The sequence below is a fragment of the Caenorhabditis briggsae genome, assembly GCF_000004555.2.
Source record: "Caenorhabditis briggsae complete genome, chrX, whole genome shotgun sequence".
In the NCBI taxonomy this organism is placed as follows: domain Eukaryota; kingdom Metazoa; phylum Nematoda; class Chromadorea; order Rhabditida; family Rhabditidae; genus Caenorhabditis; species Caenorhabditis briggsae.
In genome coordinates, this window is record NC_013491.2 from 8,991,532 (window position 1) to 9,012,465 (window position 20,934).

Here is a 20,934-nt window from a genome sequence, read left to right on the forward strand (position 1 = left end):
AGAAACAAAGACGGAAATATTTTGCTGTACTTAGAATATGTTCAATATCAAGTTAAGAGATCTTTTAGAATGGTTGAGACAATTGAGATGCGGGTGAGGGAACTTCGAAGGAATTAAAAAAAAAAGGAAAATACCAAATATAAATTATCTAGACAAAAATGATGCTTATATGGTGAATATTGAGCTGATTATGATAAAAGCGAAGCAAAGTTTCCATTGGAAACAATAACTGCAAAGTAGCCGAAAAAGCGATAATGTAGAAAATGATTGGGGCTTAAATATTACTGTTTCAGATTAAATATCATCATCAAAATTCCATCGCAGTGATAATGGAGCAGGATTCTGGAATGGCATCTTCGACACTGAAAGCAAGAAGAAATGAGAAAATGTTTAAATTATTGCAATATTGTTTTTTTAATAACTTCATTAAGTTGAAACCAATTTGCGACACCTCAAGAGACCTCTATTTTTCAAAAGCTTTAATCTTCTATACCTAGTAGTGACAGAAGTTGGATACATCATATCACTACTGCTGTCAGACTTTTGTCCTGGACTCGATGGTCCCACAGAAGATCTCTGGCTGTCTTCATTGTCTCCGTCGGACTTCTGATGCCACTTCTTTTGACGAGCTCGCGAATTCTGGAACCAAACTTGGGTCACACGTTTGCTAAGCCCAGTCATGTTGGCAATTTTCTCCAAGTCTGCACCATCAGGATTACTGTCCCTATTGAAATAGGTCTGAAATTTCCAAAAATATTTGTGACCGGGTTTCAAAATCAGACCTGTAGAACGGATAACTGATCATCAGCAAACGTGGTCCTAACTCGTTTCGTTTTTGCCTTCTGACTTGAAACGCCACTGTCTCCTTCAACGAGCTCCAAGTAATGCTGTTTACAAAGAAGATGCTCCTCTTGAAGTGAATACTCTTCTCCGGTACTCAGTTGTCTGCAAATATTTTAACTTTACGATACCTGGATCTTTTTGAATGTTACCTTTTGCATTGGTTACAGGCAAAACAAGCCAGATGATAAACAAAATTCCTTGCTCTTCTTACCCAATCCGCAGCCCCGATTTTTCGGCCACAAGAAGCGCAGTCAGGACCGGCGTGGTTTCTGAAATTTCTTTGATACCATGTTTTCTTCAAAATAGAAGCGTGGAAACCAATATAAGTGGCTAAATTGTACAGTATATACGACACCGCGCAACATGTCGCCTCTCATGGACCGCTGGGATCAGCCATCTGTCACTACCGGAAGATATAGTGCGCGGAAGGTCCATCAAACAAGGCACTTGAATTTGTATAGAGATAATCGAATGCCAATTGTTTTTCTTTCTCTCCAAATGTTTTTGTCGGTAACCAATGTACCGACCCAGAAGATTTTTTGAGTTTTGAGCAAGTTTCAACTTTTGAAAAAAGGCAAAGTTCTTGTTCTTCTGACCAGATATCGGAAATTTAGCTTTTTCTCGCTCCTAGAAAAGACAATTCGGTCAGTAGAATCTTTTTTCTCGGATTTCCTTTTTCTTTTCTTTTTGCTGCTGTGGAGAACACGAATAGACACATACATACACACAAACGTTTGCTTAAACGGATTCGCGTTAGATTTATTCGGTTTAGGATGTGCTGGAGCACAAAGCATATAAAGAATAACTTGGTTAACGCACGCCCTCCCCGTGTTTCATTCTGAACTATCGATTTGTGTTGTCTTGGGAAATTTGAAATGTTTTTGTGGAAGGAAGATCCCTAGCACAAGAAGTTATGAAAAAACCTAGTTTTCCGGAAGGGAAAAATTCCCTCAAACTGGCAGTGATTCAATTTAACCTATTTTGCTAGTTGTCGATGACACCAGAAAAGAGAGGAAAGAAGAAGGAGAGAATAACCACATAACCCCATGCAAATCAGATAATATATGGGTGGATGAGGCCAACGAACGAGATTACTGTAGATTACATAACCGCAAGGTTGTAGTTGACAGCTGCGTGAGGGTAACGATGTTCGCGCGTAAACTGTCCCTCTCCTCATTAACCACTTCCTTTACACATGTTATTTTAGGATTGGTTATGTAATAATGAGGATAATATTATTTTCTAGTAGTCCCTTTTCCCAATGGTTTTCTTGTTCGATCGCTTCGTAGTCGCTTTTTCCCTACCCAAAAAATGATGCGTCCTGCTAAATTCTCCCCATCTATTATTCTTTTTTTCTCTTTTTAAATGAGGCTCACGCTGAGTAACTTTTGTTTTCCCCTTGTCCCTGGAGGTTGGCCTAATTATCAATTAAAATACTAACCGAAAATAACATTCTTTACAGTAAAACTCCGAGTCCTTATAGAAACATTTGTTCGAAAGTCGGCATTTACACTCCGTACACTGCAGACAGCTTTCATGCCAAGACCTGAAAAAGGAAAAATATACCGTAGTCCATTATTTTTGAAAATTCCGATTACCTTCCATCGACGCTCAGGTAGAATTTATCTTGAATGGGTTGTTGGCATTGAGCGCATATGACGACGACAGATTCTTGCTGAATAACAAAAACTACGGTAGGTTTATCAATGGAGACTATGGATTGTATCATTCAATTAGGATCCTATTCAGTGGCCGGGCTTCCGGTGAGCAATGGTTTTGTGCTAGCTTTTTCAATTCGGAATTTGAGTTGGGATGTTTGTATACATCACTATAAAATTTCGGGAAAACACGAGAAAGACTATGTTGAGTGAAAATCGGAAAAGACAAAATATTGGAAAGTAAAGAAGATCTTATACCTTAAAAACACCTAGAAACATTTTAAAAACAATTTATAATCTGCTCTAAGACGTGAAATCAAAATTTTGGGGAATATGAGGAACTGAACATGTATTTGTAACTTCTCAAAAAGTGAGAATAACTTTTAAAGTGAGTTTAAAAGCTTAACTTAGTGTAAAATTATGAATTTTGTATATTAGTGAAGTGTATTTTTACTGAAGTTAACTTTTTTCTAATTATTGTAGCAGTATTCAAATAAAAATACAGTTGTAGTTTTGATATCACCCGAACCCCTGAAACATTAATTCACAAAATATTAGGATTTCTATGCGGGAAAATACTAACCTGAAGATTAAGCAAACCGAAAAAGTGTTCCAAATATAGTTCAGAACACATTTTAAGACTGACAAAAAACCGTTGGGAATAGAATACATTTTGAGCATGTAAAGCAAGATAAAGTTTTGCACTTTTCAAAAGGACATTTAAAGTTTTAAAAAATGTTTTATTCAAATCCTACCTTTATCTGAATATTATCATCAGTACTGAATGCATGTTCCGCAGGTACTTCTGATCCTAGCCGCAATATACTGGACACATAAATCGAGGCTTCTTCAGACGGAGAGTATTCTCCATTTCCGTGTATCGCGCCATCCAATCTCAAGTAATCACATCCGTCGTCGGATGTTGCGAGTGAACCACCGCTCGACAAAAATTCACCAATGAAGGGGAACGTGAGTGAATGCTCGGACGGCGCTGTCGTCCGCGGCGGTGCCTGAGCATGATGAACCTCCATGGTGCAACTTGTGACAGCTGCTTTTGCTAACGAACTGCTGGAGAAGAAGAGGGGTTCAAGGAAGGGATAGATAACAAGACAACAAGGAACACTAACGAGTAGAAGAGCACCGATGCTAGTGGCTTTCCTTCTAGTCTCCGTTGTTCTGTCCGAGAAAGACCCTACTGGAAGACGGCTTTTCTTTGGACTCCGCCCACTGGTGCTTTCTATTGGGTGGCTGGGGCGGATTTAGGCGACAGCTTGGATAGGATGCTCCGGAAACAGGAAGGGGGGGAAGGAGACCTCAAAGTCCTAAACCACTGAAAAAAAAACTTGTCATTATCAAATTATCACTTTCAATAATTACGAGAAAATTCAGAAATGACAATAATTCAGCAACAACTGGGAGTTCAGTGTTTCAGAACTAAATCAGTCATTTCGATAATTAGGGTTGAGGTCTTCAACTTGAGGCTATCAACAATTACAACAATGATTTCTTGATTTTCTTTTTTGATTTTTATTTTAAAAAACAAACAGAAAATGTTCTATTAACCTGCCAAGGTCAATTCAAGAAGAAAGAGGTTTTTCGTAGAAATCAAAAAAATCGAATAGCTTCTTAGAGCAAGCATTTGATACCTATGCAAACGTGCGAAAGTGCGATAAAACTTTTGTTCGAAAGTTATAATAAAATTTTTCAGAGCAAAAAAGTCAAAGGTTTGAGCAGTATCCTTCGTCTCATATCTTTCTTATTCCCAATAGGGAAAAGTCATATCTGACCAGAATTCAGAAAAACTATCGGTGTGCAAAAAATGGTTGTCTTCTCAAAAATTATTCAAGAGTTACTTTGATGAATTTGAAAAAATGGATAATTTTTTAAACATTTTGAAATGTCATATACAAATTGTTTCAACAGTTTTTCAGTGATCTGTAAAAAGGCGTTACAAATCCATATGTGATAAAACTCAGTAATGCTTAAATTTTACGTAAAGAAATTTTTCATCGTTTTTTTTAATAGTTATCTGATAAAATCAATGAAATGACATACCGCAAAAACTCTACATAGTAGGAGTTGTACTCGCATTTTGAGCTTAGTTATCTTGTAAAAGATATAGAAACATTTTCAACTAAGAAAATGTCGTTGTTATCATGAAAACCATTTTATAATCTTAAAATTTTTTGATATCCTTTTAAGGAACCGAGATGATTGAGCTTGAAGTGCACGTACCGGTGGGCTCATATTAGAAAAAGTACGGTAATAATGTTGAAAGTTCAAAAACTCTATCGTCATCATAAAAAAAAAAGAATTTGGAATTGACCTTTGGGAAAGTCTAGATAAGCAATCCAAGTAATAGTATCATAATAACAGTGTGAGAATATTTAAAGTTAAACTACAGCTTTTCTGAAAAAGTAATAACTACAAAAATGGGCACATCTCCAACTAATTTCATGAGCTCATAAAATTTGCAAAACAAAAAATCCGTAGCAGGTGCTTGCAGAAAATCCTTCGGTTATGACTCCTTCTAATAACCTGCAATTAACTGTTGCTTGCTTCAATTCAAAATAAAAATCTTTATTTTTCAAGATGAGTTCAGTGAACAAAATTTGAAAAATGAAACAATAGCGATGTTGAATGTTTTCAAAACACTAAATGTCAATGAAATTTTCCAAACTCCGGATCTCGAGTAGTTTGCTTGTTGCCGATTCGCTACTCGTCTCATGCTAATGAGAGTCAATTCATGTCCCACCCCAATCTGCCATTTCCTCCATTTTCTAAGGATGCCGCTATGAATTTGTGTTGAATTGAGTCGGTAATACAGAGAGACCTACAATAACAATATTTTTCCTTCATACAGATCTAACAAGACTTATCGAATTAGTCAGATTTGCTTGTTTATGTGAGATAGAAGGACCATCTCGACTCTTGAAAAACACAACAGACGGTTACACACCTCCACCATTTGGCGCATTCCACTCGACACGTGTGCAGAGAATTGGTAAACTGAGGGTGCTTATTAATTTGGGCCAAAAAGTGGAAGATATGTTTTTGGAAATTAGGGAAAAAGTACCTATAATTTTTTAAAAACATTTTTTTGAATTTGAAGGTCAGCTTGTACTTCCTTATTTTGCCTGAAATTGGAATTGAAAGTGATTTTCATCTCAATCAATTTTGATTACCATGTTTTTCAACAATTATCATTTCCGAGTCAAAAGTCTCAGACCGTGGATGCTCTTCTCCAGTGTTTGTCGGGAAGGGACGTGTGCAACAGCTTCAATTGAATTATCTCGAGATCGATGTAAATCGTATTTCCCGCACGGATGCGGACGCACTCAAAACACGAAAATGCGCGAATTCAATTAGCGATTTGATGGTCCGGCAGAAACTCTTGAGCCAAAAGTTTTGGAAGAGTTTGCTTTCAGAGGGAGGATGGATTGGAATCAAATAGAAGAAACAGTACTGGGATCATTCATTTTATATTGAGGGGATTTTTTTTGACAAGGAAATTAACATATATAAATAAACTTTTGGGGGATATAATAAAATCAGTCTTATTTTGGAATGAATAGAAAGGATCTTTAAAAAAATACTATTGCTCTACAATAAAAAGTCATGTGTTAAACAAAATAATCTATCAGAAAAATTTGAGACGCTTAGGAGGGGCGGCAAGAATATTTGTATATTGAGGGATCGCCAGGTTACATTTAATCTAAGCACTACTAGAAAACTCAAACTAGGCATTCAAACAAAAAGTTTGGGAGATGAAGGGGCGAATAGAAATCAACAAGTGGAAATATAGCCGGGATTTCCGGGACACTTTTGAAAATACCTTTTTTCACAACAAAAAATAACTTACAAACATACTAGAGCTCTAAGGGTGCACTATAATTAACTATCTACAATTCTGGATATTTGAGAGAAAAGACACACAAAACTCGTGTTCTGTTAACATATGAAACAAACACTGTACAACAACAAAACTATAAAATAGAATTACTGGGATTGAAAAAAGGGAAGAAGCACTGAGAAATGGTATTGTTGAACTGATGAATTACATAATATTGGGAACTGATGAGATTGCCTATGAAGAAATGCTAATTTGACATTAAAGTTAATAATGCACTCGACAACTTCAAACTAAATGCAAAAACCTGGTATTAGTTTAATGTAGTGATTTCACAATAATCATTTAACATGGAAAACTAATAAATTATTACATAGTTGCAAATAAACTTAATAGAGACATTGCAAAACAAATTGAAAATGTAGCTGTGAAAAATATGATACTTGATGACAAATCAGGGAATCGGTCTAATCAACAATTAAATCTTGGTCATATTCGTGTGAGACGTTTTGATAGTCGTTTGGTTTGATTTCAATGTCGACACTTTCAAAACCCAATTCGCCTGGCGAAAATTGATCAACCAAGGATGCAAATTGGCTTGAGTAGGAATCAGTAAGCGAATTTGCGTATGAACTTGTTGGATTATACGCTTCACATCGTGGAGTGCTGAAAATAATCGTGGGTTTTTTGAATTTGCAAAAATGATAACTTACGTAAGTGGTGACGAATCCGTTCCTGGCGTTGGAAACCATTCATATACAGTGGGATCTCCAGATAATGAAAAACTGCAATGAGGTCCGTTTGGGGTGGTAGCACCATTGAAATTTGGGCTTATTGACTCTTCTTGAATTCCATACGATTCGTGAACTTGCTGTGGTGATTGGTAATCGTCCGATATAAACTCTTGGTTGCACTTGTTTCCATTCTTTACGGCATATCTCTTCTCATAACCGTCGGTTTCATGTCCTCCAGTTGATTCATCTGATATTTTCACATAGACTATCCGTGTATCGTCAGTTAACAGCGAATCCGCAAAAAGCTCCGGATTGTCTAGATCCGGTATGTATCCTGGACGTGTGTTATCCAAAATGGGATGATGTTTCTGTTGGAAGCTTTGCAACGACGACATTTTTGCAACTGGGACGTTGCGGGACGGGCAGAACTCGTTGGATCTTGACACCTGCATATGATTCGAGTCGAGACTTGGGAGGTCAGCAGAATTGGAATGAAGCGAACTGAAAAAGGTCCAGATAAGTGAATCGAAAAAGGCATCAATTGTCAGAATTTAAAAAAATCATAATTTAGAAAAACCAAAAAACTCACCTCGATGAATTGATTGCTCTTAACCTGTACGAATGCAGTGTTCCATTATTGTTGTATTCTGCGAGACTGTCACGTTCCAACCTCAAAAAATAAAAAGGTTGCTGTTTTGAGCGAAGTCTATGTATTAATCGTTATGAGAAGAGTTACAAGGATGTGATAACGAAACACAAGTTCAATTCCAATCCTTAACTGGAAAAAAAAATTAAAGAATAGATGCTAAACTCACAGCGTGCGAACATTTGGGGTAACTGCGGTTCTCCATTTGTTCAGAATTCCGACTTTCATTCCCACTGAGACTTCATCACCACTTAACACGTCTTGAATGTGTTTTTTGAACAGCCCGAGGACTTTGTCTTGTCCAGTCACAATGTGGTGCTTTACCCTGAACTCGGAAACAAATTTTGCCATTTTTTCGGCGGAATTTTTTTTCGGCGGAATTTTAATGAATTCTTCCAGCAATTGCTCACTCCACACCATCGACCAGTGATTTGTGATTTTTTTCTGTGCATCGTGATTTTGGTACAACCGCATCGTAGAACTATTTGCGTCGCGTTTGTTGAACATCATTGGGGCTGGTGTTTGGACAAATTCCGTAGTTGGCTGATAACCTTTTCCATTTATCGACGAGCTGAAAATATCGACTTTTCGTTGTTCAACACTTTGCAAAAGTTTCAGGGTTCATAATATGAGATAATCAAGCTAATTTTGGTTTTGTCAGAAATCTTCAACAAACAATGAAGAAAATTGTCTCGACTTTTCAAAAAAATTCTGCAATGAGGTGAGTCTGCCTCTGCAAGATAAAGATTTTTGGATTCCACAAGTATCTTTCCGTCAGTTTTAATTCCAATTAATATTTTTCAACAACTCAGTTTTATAATCTACCTTTCGTTTCACTTACCTCATATGAGTACGTGGCAAGTTCGAATTCCAAGTTAGATGTTGAGTGTTGGATGCTGTATATGAAATTAGTTGATTTTCGTGAACTGTCTGATTGCTCGAGAGTTGTTGAGGGGCAGCAATTTTCACATGATGCGTATTTTGTGTATTCAGAGGCTGATGGGGATGTTGTACTTTGATCGGTTTGTGATGCGACGATTCCAGAGGTAGACCAATTTTATGATTTTTGTACGATTCTTGTTGCATTGATGTCAGCATACGAGTCGAGTCGAAACTGAAATGAGGAAATTTCATCGTCGTTGTATATTCTTCGTAATTTAGGTACAACGAAGATTTTGATAGAAAACGAACACAACTTTCTCCCGAAATATAACACAAAAGAACAATGAAAAGAAAAAAGAGGGGACTCGGTAAAACTGTCTTTGCGCAATCCTCGGCCGCGGAGATCCGTCGTTGTGTCGTTGTGTCTGCGCGCTCTCGTATCTAATGCACTCTCCTCCCTAACCTAATTTGGCATGGTCCTCTTCGTTTAGTTGTTAGCAAGTATATTCGCATCTGATAATGACAAATGGGAAGAGAAAATATACCTATTAGTTAGTTGAAATGTGGTAAAAAAACTAATCAGTTCACCTTGCACCACTTATATATATTTTCTTTTATCAAAAACTCATCACCACCATCGTTCACCCGGTCAGCAGAAAAGTGTGTATAATTTCTAGCAGTTTTGTATGATGTGTCAATCAGGCTTCTAGAACAACTTATGAACAAATAGATAAGTATGACATACAAGCAAATTTCACAAAATCATAACCCTGACAAAACCGTTGGAGTGATGATTTGGTTTTTTGGTGTTGGAAACAATATAGAATACAAAAGGCAAGATATATAAAATAACGGAAGTAACGAAAAATTTAAAGTCACAGGAGACACGAATTTCAGCAGAAAATCGTTACGAGATAACAATGGAGAGTTTTGCACATAGAACGTACAGTTGAAGGATTAACTAAAGTCAGAATTAAAAAGAAACCTGGATTCAGGCGGAATAGTAACATGGTTTGGGGTTAGAGAGGGAATATGAATGTTAAGAGAGTTAAAAAGATTTGAAGAATTTTAAATGTCCTTGATTGTCCTGCAGGAAATTGGGCCTTTATGAAGATATGATAAACGTCTCAAGTACACGTCACGTTGTAGCCGGGAAAGTGGAGCACTGAAAAACATGCCTTTATTTCATCATCTATCTCTGATGAACTCACTTTTTCTGATAAATTAAGTGTGTCTATGTTCCTCGCGTCGAACAGGACCAGTCGAAGATTGAGTTTTGCTGTATTCGAATGATTTTTGTTGAACAGTCTCTGACGTTGTCGAGGTCGAATTAGTCATAAAGTCATTATGCGGCACAACTGTATGTTGGCTTGAAGATGATACATCCATTGGAATGAACCCGAGCTCTTGACTGAAAAATTCATATTTTTTAGAGTTCCTATATTTTTTTTCTTTCGAAAAATGTTCGAGTACCTGAGACAGTCCATTGTAAAACATTAAAATATTAGAATATGGTTAAAAGACAAAATGTTCATCACCATATCGAAAATATTTCGGAGATGAACAATTTTTAGTTATTTATCACAGACACTGAAATCAGTAATATTACGATAACTTAATAACCTTTTGAGTCCCTTTTCTATGGACTCTTGAAAATTAATGGAAACCTTCGAAACAAGCAAAAAGAACTCACGGCATCGAAGGGCAAGTGTTTGGAACGTAACTCTGAACTGACCCGGTGTTTGTATATAGTATATTGCCTAGGGATGCAAATCTAAAAGCAATAAATAAACATTTTCAAAGTTGGTGAGACATCAAATTTTGCTAAAACTGATTCATTAATCTCACTTTTCAGTAAGTTCCAAAGGCACTTTAATTTTATACTTGAGAAGCATTTTCAGCTTGCTCTCCAACTCCACAGTAGCATCTCGCAAGCGTTCATCGAATATATGTTTGAACTTTCTAACCAATCTCGAAATTGTTATCGCCAGGTTGTGCTCGGTTTTGAATTTCTCACAGAATTTTTTCAAACAACATGATTTTGAGGATCCGTCCGTTGCAAGTTTCATAAATTCGTTTATCATTTTTGTATCCCATGAGTTGTTCCATTCGTAGCTTTCTGAAGTGCTAACATTTCTCTGAATTGTGCTTCTATTGGCAGTCTTTGATGTTGTCGAGGTCGCATTGGTCATGAAGGCATTATGCGCCACAACTTTATGTTGGCTTGAAGATGATACATCCATTGGAATGAATCCGAGTTCTTGTCTGAAAAATGCATATTTTTTTGGGTTCCTATATTTTTTCGAGAAATTCCTTTTTTTTTGAAAGATGTTCGAGCACCTGAAGCAGTCCATTTTATAACAGTAAGCATCTAATAGAATTGCACTCTGACGTCAATTTTGTGACATTTTCTGGGTTTCGAGAAAGATATCAGAAAATAGTCAACTGACAAAATGTTAAATACGATATTGAACATGTTTCTCAGATGAAAAATGTTTTGATATGTTTCACAGAAACTGAGAACAAGGGACAATCAACATTTTTACAAAAGTTTGATAGCTTTATGAGACCCATTCTTTATAAAGATCCCCAAGACTTCATGGGATCCTTAGCATGAACGAAAAACAACTCACAGCATGGAAGGGCTAGTGCTTGGAAGATAACTCGTGATTGATCCGGTGTTGGAATATAGTATATTGCCTAGGGATGCAAATCTGAAAGCAATAAATAAACATTTTCAAAGTTGGTGAGACATCAAAAATTGCTAAAATGATTCGTCAAACTTACTGTTCAGTGAGCTCCAAAGGAACTTTCATTTTATACTCAAGAAGCATTTTCAGCTTGATTTCCAACTCCACATTAACATCTTTCAAACGTTCATCAAACAATGTGTTGAAGTTCTTCTTCAATCTGGAAACTGGTATCGCCAAGTTGTGCTCGGCTTTGAATTTTGCACAAAATTTGTTCACACTGAATAATTGTGAGGATCCGTTCATTACAAGTTTCATGAATTCGTCCATTATTTTTTCATCCCATGAGTTGCTCCATTCGTAGCCAACTGATCTGTTAGAAATTCTTCGACTTGGGGGCTTGTTATTTGACGCACTGAAAAAATTTTTCGGAAAAAGATTTGTGAAATGTTCAATTTTGAATGGGTTCGTCAATAAAATATTATAGCAACCACATTTAAAAAATAGGAGCCAGGAAAATGTATAGATTTTCAGTGCAAAATCAATAATTCTAATGTAAGTTGATGGTCACACAGCGCGTAATCATCGTGCCGCCTCAATGAATTTGATTATCATTCATAATTTTGAAAACAAATCACTTGTGGTACAAAGGTGAAACTGGGAATATAAAATAAATTCATGCTGAACTCACGCTTCCTCAAATTTCTTTGTCATGTTCATACGTTTTGTTGCTCTCTGCATTTCAATTTTCTCTTCTTCGGGCACATTGGGATCTGTCAGCCGTTTTAGGAACACTTGTTTGAAGCACGTCTTCACAGTGTTCAAAGAAACGTCAACCTTGTGATTCTTGAGAAATTCTTCAGCAATATGATTCAAGTCGAACTGTTTGGTTTCCCTGATGCATTTCAAAAACTCGTCCATGAGAAGATTGTCACAGTCACTGGACCATTGCAAAAAATGTTCTCGAGTTGATCCGGTAAAAGCCTTGTGAGATACTGTAGCTTCTTTAGAATTGATATTGTCAGAAGTTGGCAATTCATCTAGTTCTGTGGATGCATCCCATTCCTCTACGACGTTGTCATCTTCGTTATTTTTTTCGTGCCGCTTTTCAGAAGTGGATTGTATTTTAGTTGTCAGCTCCGGGATTTGTGTTGGAAAAAGTTTATTAAATGATGGATTAGCCAGATTATTCTGAGATTGAAGCTGCATATAGGCGTTTCCAGGTAAGAAGTGATCCTCATTTCGTGCAGTGTCAGACATAAATGACCGGAGCGGCTCTCGAAAGGATTCATTCTCGACCATTTCTTCACAAACCTTTGATTCCAGCCTTTTGTCAATCGCTTCTTGTTTCACTGTATTCTCAGGGATCGAGAATGAATACGAATCATCAACCAATACTTTTTCAATCCCAAGTTTCATAATTGGCGGCTGCGAGTATTGATAGTTTGGGTTTGTTTCGAAGTTACGATACATGTCCTGTAACATATGAAATAATTTCAAGAAAGTGTATAAAACAATACAAAAATTGCACCCCAAAAGACATCAAAAATTCAGAAGATAAAAACTATGAGCAACAAGGGTAATTTTCGTATATTCAAGTTGTCTTTGTGAAAAAAAAGTGTGGCTCGCTAGCAAAATTCTTAAAGATGCATTTAAAAGAGCACCTAAAATCCGCTCACTCTCAAATTTTCGGTCGCACGGGAATTGAGACTAAACCAATGTTATAGTCAAATCAGTAGAATTGTGTCATTTCTGTTTGTCCCTTCGTATCTGACCAATATTAATGTGTGTATTTATTGAATCAAAAGTAAAAATGTTTTCTACGTGTCCCTTTTTTCGAAAGTAGCTAAACGAGTGGGTAGTTTTAGGCCCTAAGAAGCGTTTCTAATAACATCAAACATACCATTCTGACATTGTCTTCCTGAGCATCTCTTTCATCCTCTGTAAGTTGCAAATGTTCCGAGATGGATTCTTGCTTGATTGTCTGCTCCGAAACTTGTGTAGGGAAAAATCCATTGAATGGCGGCATAACCATATTACTCAGAGTTTGATACTGCATACAGACGTTTCTAGTTGAGATGTGTTCTTCGGGTTGTGCAGTTTTGTACACCAGTGACTGAATCGGCTCTTGGAAGGATTCATTCTTGGCCATTCTATCACTAATCTTTGATTCCAATGTATCATCATTCGGTTCTTGTTTCACTCTATTTTCAGGAATCGAAAATGAATCAGTTGATTCCTGTTTGACCAAAAACTGTTGAATTGGGGATGGTACGTCTACATCGCTTGGTTCCGTTTTGATGGCACAATGCATTTCCTGTAATAAATAACCTATATAATTTCAAAAATTATTCAAAAAGAGAGAGCCTATTTCACACTTAGACCTAACAAGTTCAACAAATAGGAACAATAGAAAACGAGACATTTTTGCCTATAGTCAAATTGCAAAATTAATTAGATATTTTAGAGAGAGAAAGAGAAAATACATAAGAAACTCTCAATTAATGATAGTTACCAAAAAAAAAATCGTGAAGATTTTTAAAACTTGTCAGCTTTCAGCTATTGTTTTAGTTTTCGGTCGAATAAGTCGAATAGTGGTCAACTGACGAAATATTAGTCATCATATCAACTTTATTTTGCCTATTGAAAGTTCCTTGATATCTCTTACAGAAACGGAGAAAAAAAAACAGTCAAAGTTGACTTCCAGAGTGTCATTCTTTATAGATTCTACGGTTGGAAATTTTAACCTTAAAAAACCAAGACGACAAAAACATTCAAGCGCAGGAGATATTTGAGGGGGAAAAGTTGGGCATGAATTGTAACAGACGGTAGAGAAGAGGACCAATGAGAAATATTAGAGAAAGGGAGAGAGAGGGAGAAAGAGAAGGAGACGTGACTTCGCTTGTACCACATGTCTTTGGGTGTTGGTACCTATTGGCACGGATGTTTGTTGGTACGGGAACCCGAACTGACTGTCTATTGGTGAGCGTATATTTGTAAGCGTGCATTAGCATCTGTCTCTAAATCTGCCTGCTACAATCCCGAACGCAAATCAGTTCCTGACTTTGAAAAAATGAGAAAATGAGGGAGTGAACCGATCGAGGTCGCTTTTATACGGACCGTCTCCCTAGACAAAAGAAAATTAGCGAAATGTAAATAGTGTGTGGAGAGGATGTCCATCGAAACAAGACACTGTATGGGAAGAGGGGAGACTTAGAGAGAAAACAGATGATGACGTGACAGAAAAAGCTCGAATGACCAATCATCAAAATGAGAATGGTATGTAGTCAAAACAATGTTACTAAATCAATATTCGGAAGATTGAAAATTATTTTAAAAAACAATTTGGCGGCAATGGGGTGTCACTTTCATCGAGAGGTCGGATAAAGCTAAACTTCGTTTCCAATAACAATTTGTGAACAAATATATAAGCAATTTATACAAGAAGTTTCAGTACATCATGAATCCGATAAAACAGTTGGAATGAACATTTGGTTCTTCGGTGTAGGAAAACAAGATGGGATGCAACAAGCTGGAATAGGAAAACAAGTTGGAATGCAAAAAGTAAGACGAAGCTAGAATAACAGGATAAACGTGGGCTGTAAAGTCACAGGACATAATTATTTCAGAACAAAATTGTTACGAGATAAAACTTGAGAAGTCTGCACATAGAACGTACGGTACATATATGAATACACTTTTCACATGATTTGAAAAAAAATCCGAACAAAGCTTATTTAAGACAAAACAGTAATAGGATTTGTGTTTCAGGGAGAAATTAGGAGATTCGAAAAAATAGAAGAGGTTCGAAGAAATTTGAATGTTCCTGATTGTTCTGTGGATAGGTGAATCTTTCATTAGATATGGTGAACATGCGAAACTGCTGAAGTACACGTTACACTGTAGCCGGAGAAGTAGAGAACTGTAAATTTGATTTTACGTTATTAGTTATTTTTGATGAACCTACTTTTTTATAAAGTTTCACGGTATTCAAATAGTTCCTGGTGGAAAGCCACTGATATTGTTCTGATACTGATTGGTCATGAAGTAATTATGCGGAACAAATGTATATGGGCTCCAAGATGATACATCCAGTGGCATGAATCCGACAACAAATCTGTAGAACGGTGAAATTTAATTGTTTTTCAAAAAAAACAATTCTGTACTCACGCGGTGTTAGGAAGAAATTGGGAAAACGCTTCATTATTGTTATCAGTAATCGTTCCGAATCGCCCTTGTCTGGTAAATTAATATTTTTTTTCTTCTTTCCTGTGTTCTTTGAAAAGTTCTTATATTTTATTTGGAAAATATTTGACTGCCAGAAACAATCCATTTAATAACAGTAAAGTCTCTAATAGAATTGTTCCTTGACTGTCAATTTTGTGTCATTTCTCTGAGTGGATGAGAAAAATATCGGAAAATGGTCAACTGACAAAATGTTGATTACGATAATATTTCGCAGATGCACAATTTTCTGTTTTTTTTTTCACAGACACTGAACAATAAGCGATCAATGAATTTACGATAGTCTAGATTGAAAACTTTTTGAGACCCTTTCTTTTTAGGGACTCTTAAAAGTTTAAATTATCCTTGGAAACAAGCAAAAATAACTCACGGCATGGAAGGGTAATTGTTTGGAAGGTAACTCTGAACTGCCCCAGTATTTGTATATTGGATATTGCCTAAGGATGCAAACCTGAAAAAATGTACATTTTCAAAGTCAGCAGGACATTGAAATTTGCTAAAAATAATTAGTTAAACTCACTGTTTGGTAAGTTCCAAAGGCACCTTTGTTTTATGCTTGAGAAGCATTTTCAGCTTGCTATCCAACTCCACATTAACATCTTTCAAACGTTCATTGAATGCTTGTTCAAAGTTCTTAACCAATCTTGAAACTGGTGTTGCCAGGTTGTGCTCGTCTTTGAATTTTTCACAGAATTTGTTCACGCTGAATACGTCTAAAGATTCGTTCATTGCAATTTTCATGAACTCGTCCATTATGATTTTATCCCATGACTTGCTCCATTGAGTTGTTCTAACTGAGGTTGCTTTCGTGTTGAAAATTCTTCCAATTGGGCGCCTGTTATTCAACACTCTGAAAAAATATTAACAAAAGGTTCGTGAAATTTTTCATTTTTGATCAGTTTTAATGTGCAACACAGTACTGTTGAATGAGATAAAATGTATTTTTCAGTTCATTTTTGGCTCTTTTAACCATTTTCATAAGTTCGGAGCTCGGCTGCCTAGTTTTCCGACACTTGTCGATTTTCGAAAAAAAACCTGCTTTTCTCACGTTTTCAGTACAGGAACGGGCCAAAAAGTGATCTCTTTCAGAAATCGGGAAATTATCGAAAATTTACAGTGATTGAAAACTTAACAGCTCTGGAGTCCTAAAAAGCCGAAAATCAAAGTAAAATAACATGAATAGGCAGGAAGTATTTCTCTCAATTGAATGTTCTTTTCCATTAGAACTTTAGATCATACTTGCGACGGGCCGAGCCGGGCCTGGCCGGGCCGCCCTTTTTTCAGAATTTTCAGGGCCCGTCTTGGCCCGGGTTTTCAGAAAAAAGTTTCCTGTCTTTAAAAACATTTTTTGGGTCAACAGAAAAAAATGAACGATTTTTCTGTCAAGTAAAAATTTTTCGAAGATAAGAATGTTTTTAAAAATAGTTTTTTTCACAAAAAAATTAGAACAAATTCCTGAAATTTCAAATTTTTTCCAATTTGAAGAAGCCGGGCCAGCCGGGCCGGGCCGGGCCGAGGAGTCACGGGACTGGGCCGGGCCGGGCTTTGCAAGTATGCTTTAGATAAACAATTCACTTCTGAACTGTATGCTTTACTGGTGAAACTGAAACTAAATACATGCCGAACTCACTCTTCCTGATATCTCTTTGTCATTTTCCAAGATTTTGTTGCTTTCTGCATTTTCATTTTCTCTTTTTCGGGCACATTAGGATCTCTCAAGCGTTTCTTGAATACACGCTTAAAACACAGGATCACAGTGTTTAACGATATGCCAACTTCGTGTTTCTTGAGAAATGCTTCAGCAATTATTTTAAAGCCGAGACGTTTGGTTCTTATGCAATTGAAAAACTCGTTCATGATGAGATTGTCCCATTCACTGGACCATTGCGTGAAGCTTTTTCGAGTTGATCCGGTAAATGCCTCCTGAGACACTGTAGCTTCTTCAGAATCGCTATTGCCAGAATTTGGCAAGTGATCTAGTTCAGTGGATGCATCCCATTCCCCTACGATGTTGTCATCTTCGTTATGTTTTTCAGGCAATGCCACTTGCCGGTTTTCAGAATTGGTTTCTTTTTTGATTGGCATCCCAGGGATTTGTGTTGAAAGAAGTCCAATAAATGATGGAAGAGCCGGATTACTCTGAGTTTGATATCCATTCTTGACCATTCCATTACAAATCTTTTGTTCCAGCCTTTTGTCAAACGCTCCTTGTTTCACTGTATTCTCAGGAATCGTGAATGAATACGAATCATCAATCACTTCCTTTTTGATCAAGGACTGTAGAAGCGGTGATGGCGAGTGTTCATGGTTTGGGTCGGTTTTGATGGTACGATACATTTCCTGTAATGAACAATATAATTTTGAAAGAATGTATAAAAGAAAACATTAATTGCGCCCTCGAAAAAACCACAAAGCCAGAAGATAAAAACTAAGACCAAAAAATACTTATTTTTTCAAAATCATAACTGTGGTTTGATTTCAATCCGTGCTGCGGCCAAAATTTGAGTGTGGACGGAGCTTACGTCCGGTTGCAAAATTCTCAGAGGCTCATTTAAAAAATGTATTTGATTTTCTGACCCATTGTTTTCGTTTTTTCGACAAGTATATGATGATTGAATAGTTTGTTCCCTAAAAACCATCACTAATAGAATCAAACATACCATTACGAGGTTGTCTCTCTGAGCATCTTCTTCACGCGATGCGAGTTGCAAATTTTCGGAGATGGAGTCTTGTTTGATTGTCAGCCCCGAAACTTGTGTTGGGAAGAATGCATTGCATGACGGCGTAACCAGGTTACTCTGATTTTGATACTGCATATAAACGTTTCCAGTTAAGATGTGCTCTTCAGGCTGTGCGGTGTCAAACATAAACGACCGAAGCGGCGTTCGGAAGAATTCATTATTGCATATTTCATCGCACGTTTCCGATTCCAGTGTTTTGTCGATCCGGTTTTGTTTCACTGTATTTTCAGGAATCGAAAATAAGTACGAGTTATCTATCAACTCCTCTTTGATCAAGGTCTGTCGAAGCGGCGGCAGCGAGTATTCATGGTTTGGGTCAGTTTCGATAGTACGATACATTTCCTGTAATAATTTTTTGTGATTTCAAAAAGTTTTATTTAAATGATATAAAGAGACGTTGGACTCCTTTAATGGTCTGTTATGCTTCAAGAAATTGTTTCTATTTCAAAAATTACTTAAGTTTCATGTCTCTTTTAGAAATGTGGCTTACATGTTAGCCGCGGAAATCCGACTGATAAAAGTAAATTTTAACTAAACAAGAAAAATCAGTGAGAAAGGGCAAGGATGCGGTACGCTAGTTTAGTTTGAGTGCAAAAAATGCAACAATTTGGAAAAAATAAAATGAGAAGAAGAAGAGTTTAAGATGGAGTTTTTAGGTAAAAGCAGACAGCTGCAGACTTTTTTTATATCTTTTAATCGAAAATTCTTTTGAACGATAACATAATCTTGCCATTAAAAAAGGTCGCTTCGAGACACCCAGCTCTCTTTTATGACAATTACCGCATCGTATAAACTCCAAACGTCTGGCGAGAAAATGATATATGCGCAAACTCTCTTTGATTATCTCAGTTGATTTTATGACACCCCTTGATTTATGATGAGCGCAGGATCCCGGCAAATTGTTTATGACATGAGCGTCGGGAAGATGTTAAGAGAGGCTCGTTTTCGGGTGTCAGATCTTTCAGATAGTAACCTGATATGCGCGAGCCATCTGGAACGGCACAAATAGTGAACCTATAGAATTGAGAATCGAAACTATCGAAAACATGCTCAAACTTGGTGAAACTTACATGAAACTTCGCATAATGCCTTTTGGTCCTATAGATGTGCTTCGTAGTATAAATCTACAAAAACTTTCAAAAAGTTTTGAAAAAAAAAATTTCAGGTGATTTTCTAAAAAGGTCCCGTTCTTGCCAAAATAACTGAATGATTGAAAAGTTTGGGTCCTGAAAACCGTTTCTAATAGAATAAAACATACCTCTACGACGTTGTCTTCTTGCACATCTTCTTCGCGCGTTGTGAGTTGCAAATTTTCAGAGATGAATTCTTGCTTGGTTGTCAGCTCCGGAACTTGTGTTGGATACCATCCATTGAACGACGGCGTAACCAGATTACCCTGGGTTTGATACTGCATATAGCCATTTCCAGTTGAAAAGTTCTCTTCCATTTGTGCAGTTTCGGACATCAACGACCGAATCGGCTCTCGAAAGGAGTCATTCTTGACCATTCCACTATAAATCTCCGATAGCCATTCGTCAATCACTTCTTGTTCCACTGTATTCTCGGGAATCGACAATGAATACGAATTATCAATCAATTCCTCTTTAATCAAAAACTGTCGAATTGGCGGCGGCGAGTATCCATGGTTTGGTTCGGTTTTGATGGTATGATGCATTTCCTGTAAATAATGATGAATTTCCAAAAAATGCGAAGAAGAAAATAAAACATTGGAAAAACAAAAATGTGAAGATAGTAAAAATTAGTCATCTCGAAAGAATCTGGAGAGATGAAGAAAGAGCGAGAGAGGGGAATTGTAACCAAAGAAAGGAGGGAAAATGGTGAATTTGAGTGTTGCACAGTGCTAGGTTACGTTGCGTCAGAGTGCTGCCGTCCCCTCGAATCTTAAGCACACTAATGTAAAAATGTATTGATTTTAACTTCAGATGTATTGATTCTAAGAGTGTGTCTCTCTTCGAGTCAAAATAACCACAGAATCGACTAAATCTTCGAAGAAAAAAGTAACATTGGCAAAATCAGTAGAAATGGGAAACGAGGGTGTGCACGTGAAATATAAAGTGTTTTATAATTCAAAGATCTATCAAAGAATTTTTCTCGAAATAAATTTGAGGAAACAATTTCCCCACGGCATACAGTGCATTCGTTCGATTTAATGATGCAAATGAAATGATTTTATTTTCGTTGTATTATATTATCGTTGTTCGAAAAAATTAGAGTTAGAGAGTATTTTTTGCAGTCTGAATACGGTAGGTACCTCGAAGCGACAGGCTTAAATAGCACATATTCGTTGGAGCAGCAGAGAATTTTTTCTATTAACTGTCTGCGTCTAAACTCCAATTTTTCGGAAAACAATAATAGCATACTCATGAGTCATTTTTACTGCGATTTCATCACATGCATATCCTCATTGAAAACTAAAACAGCTGAAAAGTGGAAAAACTGTTTCGTTAACACTCTTTGGGAATGACAAGTGCCAGATATTGGAAAAAAAGATGATAAAAATTTTAACGAAAATCCAAACTTTTTTGGCATATACCACAAAATCTAGAAGTCTGAAATGTTTTCGATTGAAAACGCAAGTTTTTGAAATCATACTCGCATGTTATAGTCAGAAAAAGGCATTCAAA

General features: G+C 36.7%; 4 protein-coding genes across 4 annotated transcripts; all 4 read right to left on the bottom strand.

The window, feature by feature from the left end:
• Positions 1-307: 307 nt before the first annotated feature.
• On the bottom strand, positions 308-3,532 carry Cbr-lim-4 (the record flags this gene model as incomplete). The annotated part of the gene is made up of 7 exons (XM_002644392.1): positions 308-362; positions 494-738; positions 783-945; positions 993-1,112; positions 2,285-2,389; positions 2,442-2,518; positions 3,257-3,532. 7 exons carry the CDS (start codon positions 3,530-3,532, stop codon positions 308-310), a joined length of 1,041 nt encoding a protein of 346 aa, XP_002644438.1.
• A 3,286-nt stretch (positions 3,533-6,818) lies between these two features.
• On the bottom strand, positions 6,819-9,126 carry CBG27658 (the record flags this gene model as incomplete). Its single annotated transcript, XM_045239529.1, has 5 exons — positions 6,819-7,017; positions 7,065-7,586; positions 7,901-8,302; positions 8,573-8,845; positions 9,077-9,126. The coding sequence occupies 5 exons, from the start codon at positions 9,124-9,126 to the stop codon at positions 6,819-6,821; spliced, it is 1,446 nt and encodes a 481-aa protein (XP_045099498.1).
• Positions 9,127-9,837: 711 nt separating this feature from the next.
• On the bottom strand, positions 9,838-13,617 carry CBG14301 (the record flags this gene model as incomplete). Its single annotated transcript, XM_045239530.1, has 7 exons — positions 9,838-10,064; positions 10,374-10,387; positions 10,462-10,878; positions 11,247-11,327; positions 11,401-11,718; positions 11,995-12,779; positions 13,207-13,617. 7 exons carry the CDS (start codon positions 13,615-13,617, stop codon positions 9,838-9,840), a joined length of 2,253 nt encoding a protein of 750 aa, XP_045095384.1.
• A 1,676-nt stretch (positions 13,618-15,293) lies between these two features.
• CBG14302 lies at positions 15,294-19,964 on the bottom strand (the record flags this gene model as incomplete). The annotated part of the gene is made up of 6 exons (XM_045239531.1): positions 15,294-15,420; positions 15,919-15,999; positions 16,069-16,398; positions 17,179-17,888; positions 18,209-18,631; positions 19,524-19,964. The coding sequence occupies 6 exons, from the start codon at positions 19,962-19,964 to the stop codon at positions 15,294-15,296; spliced, it is 2,112 nt and encodes a 703-aa protein (XP_045095385.1).
• Positions 19,965-20,934: the final 970 nt, after the last annotated feature.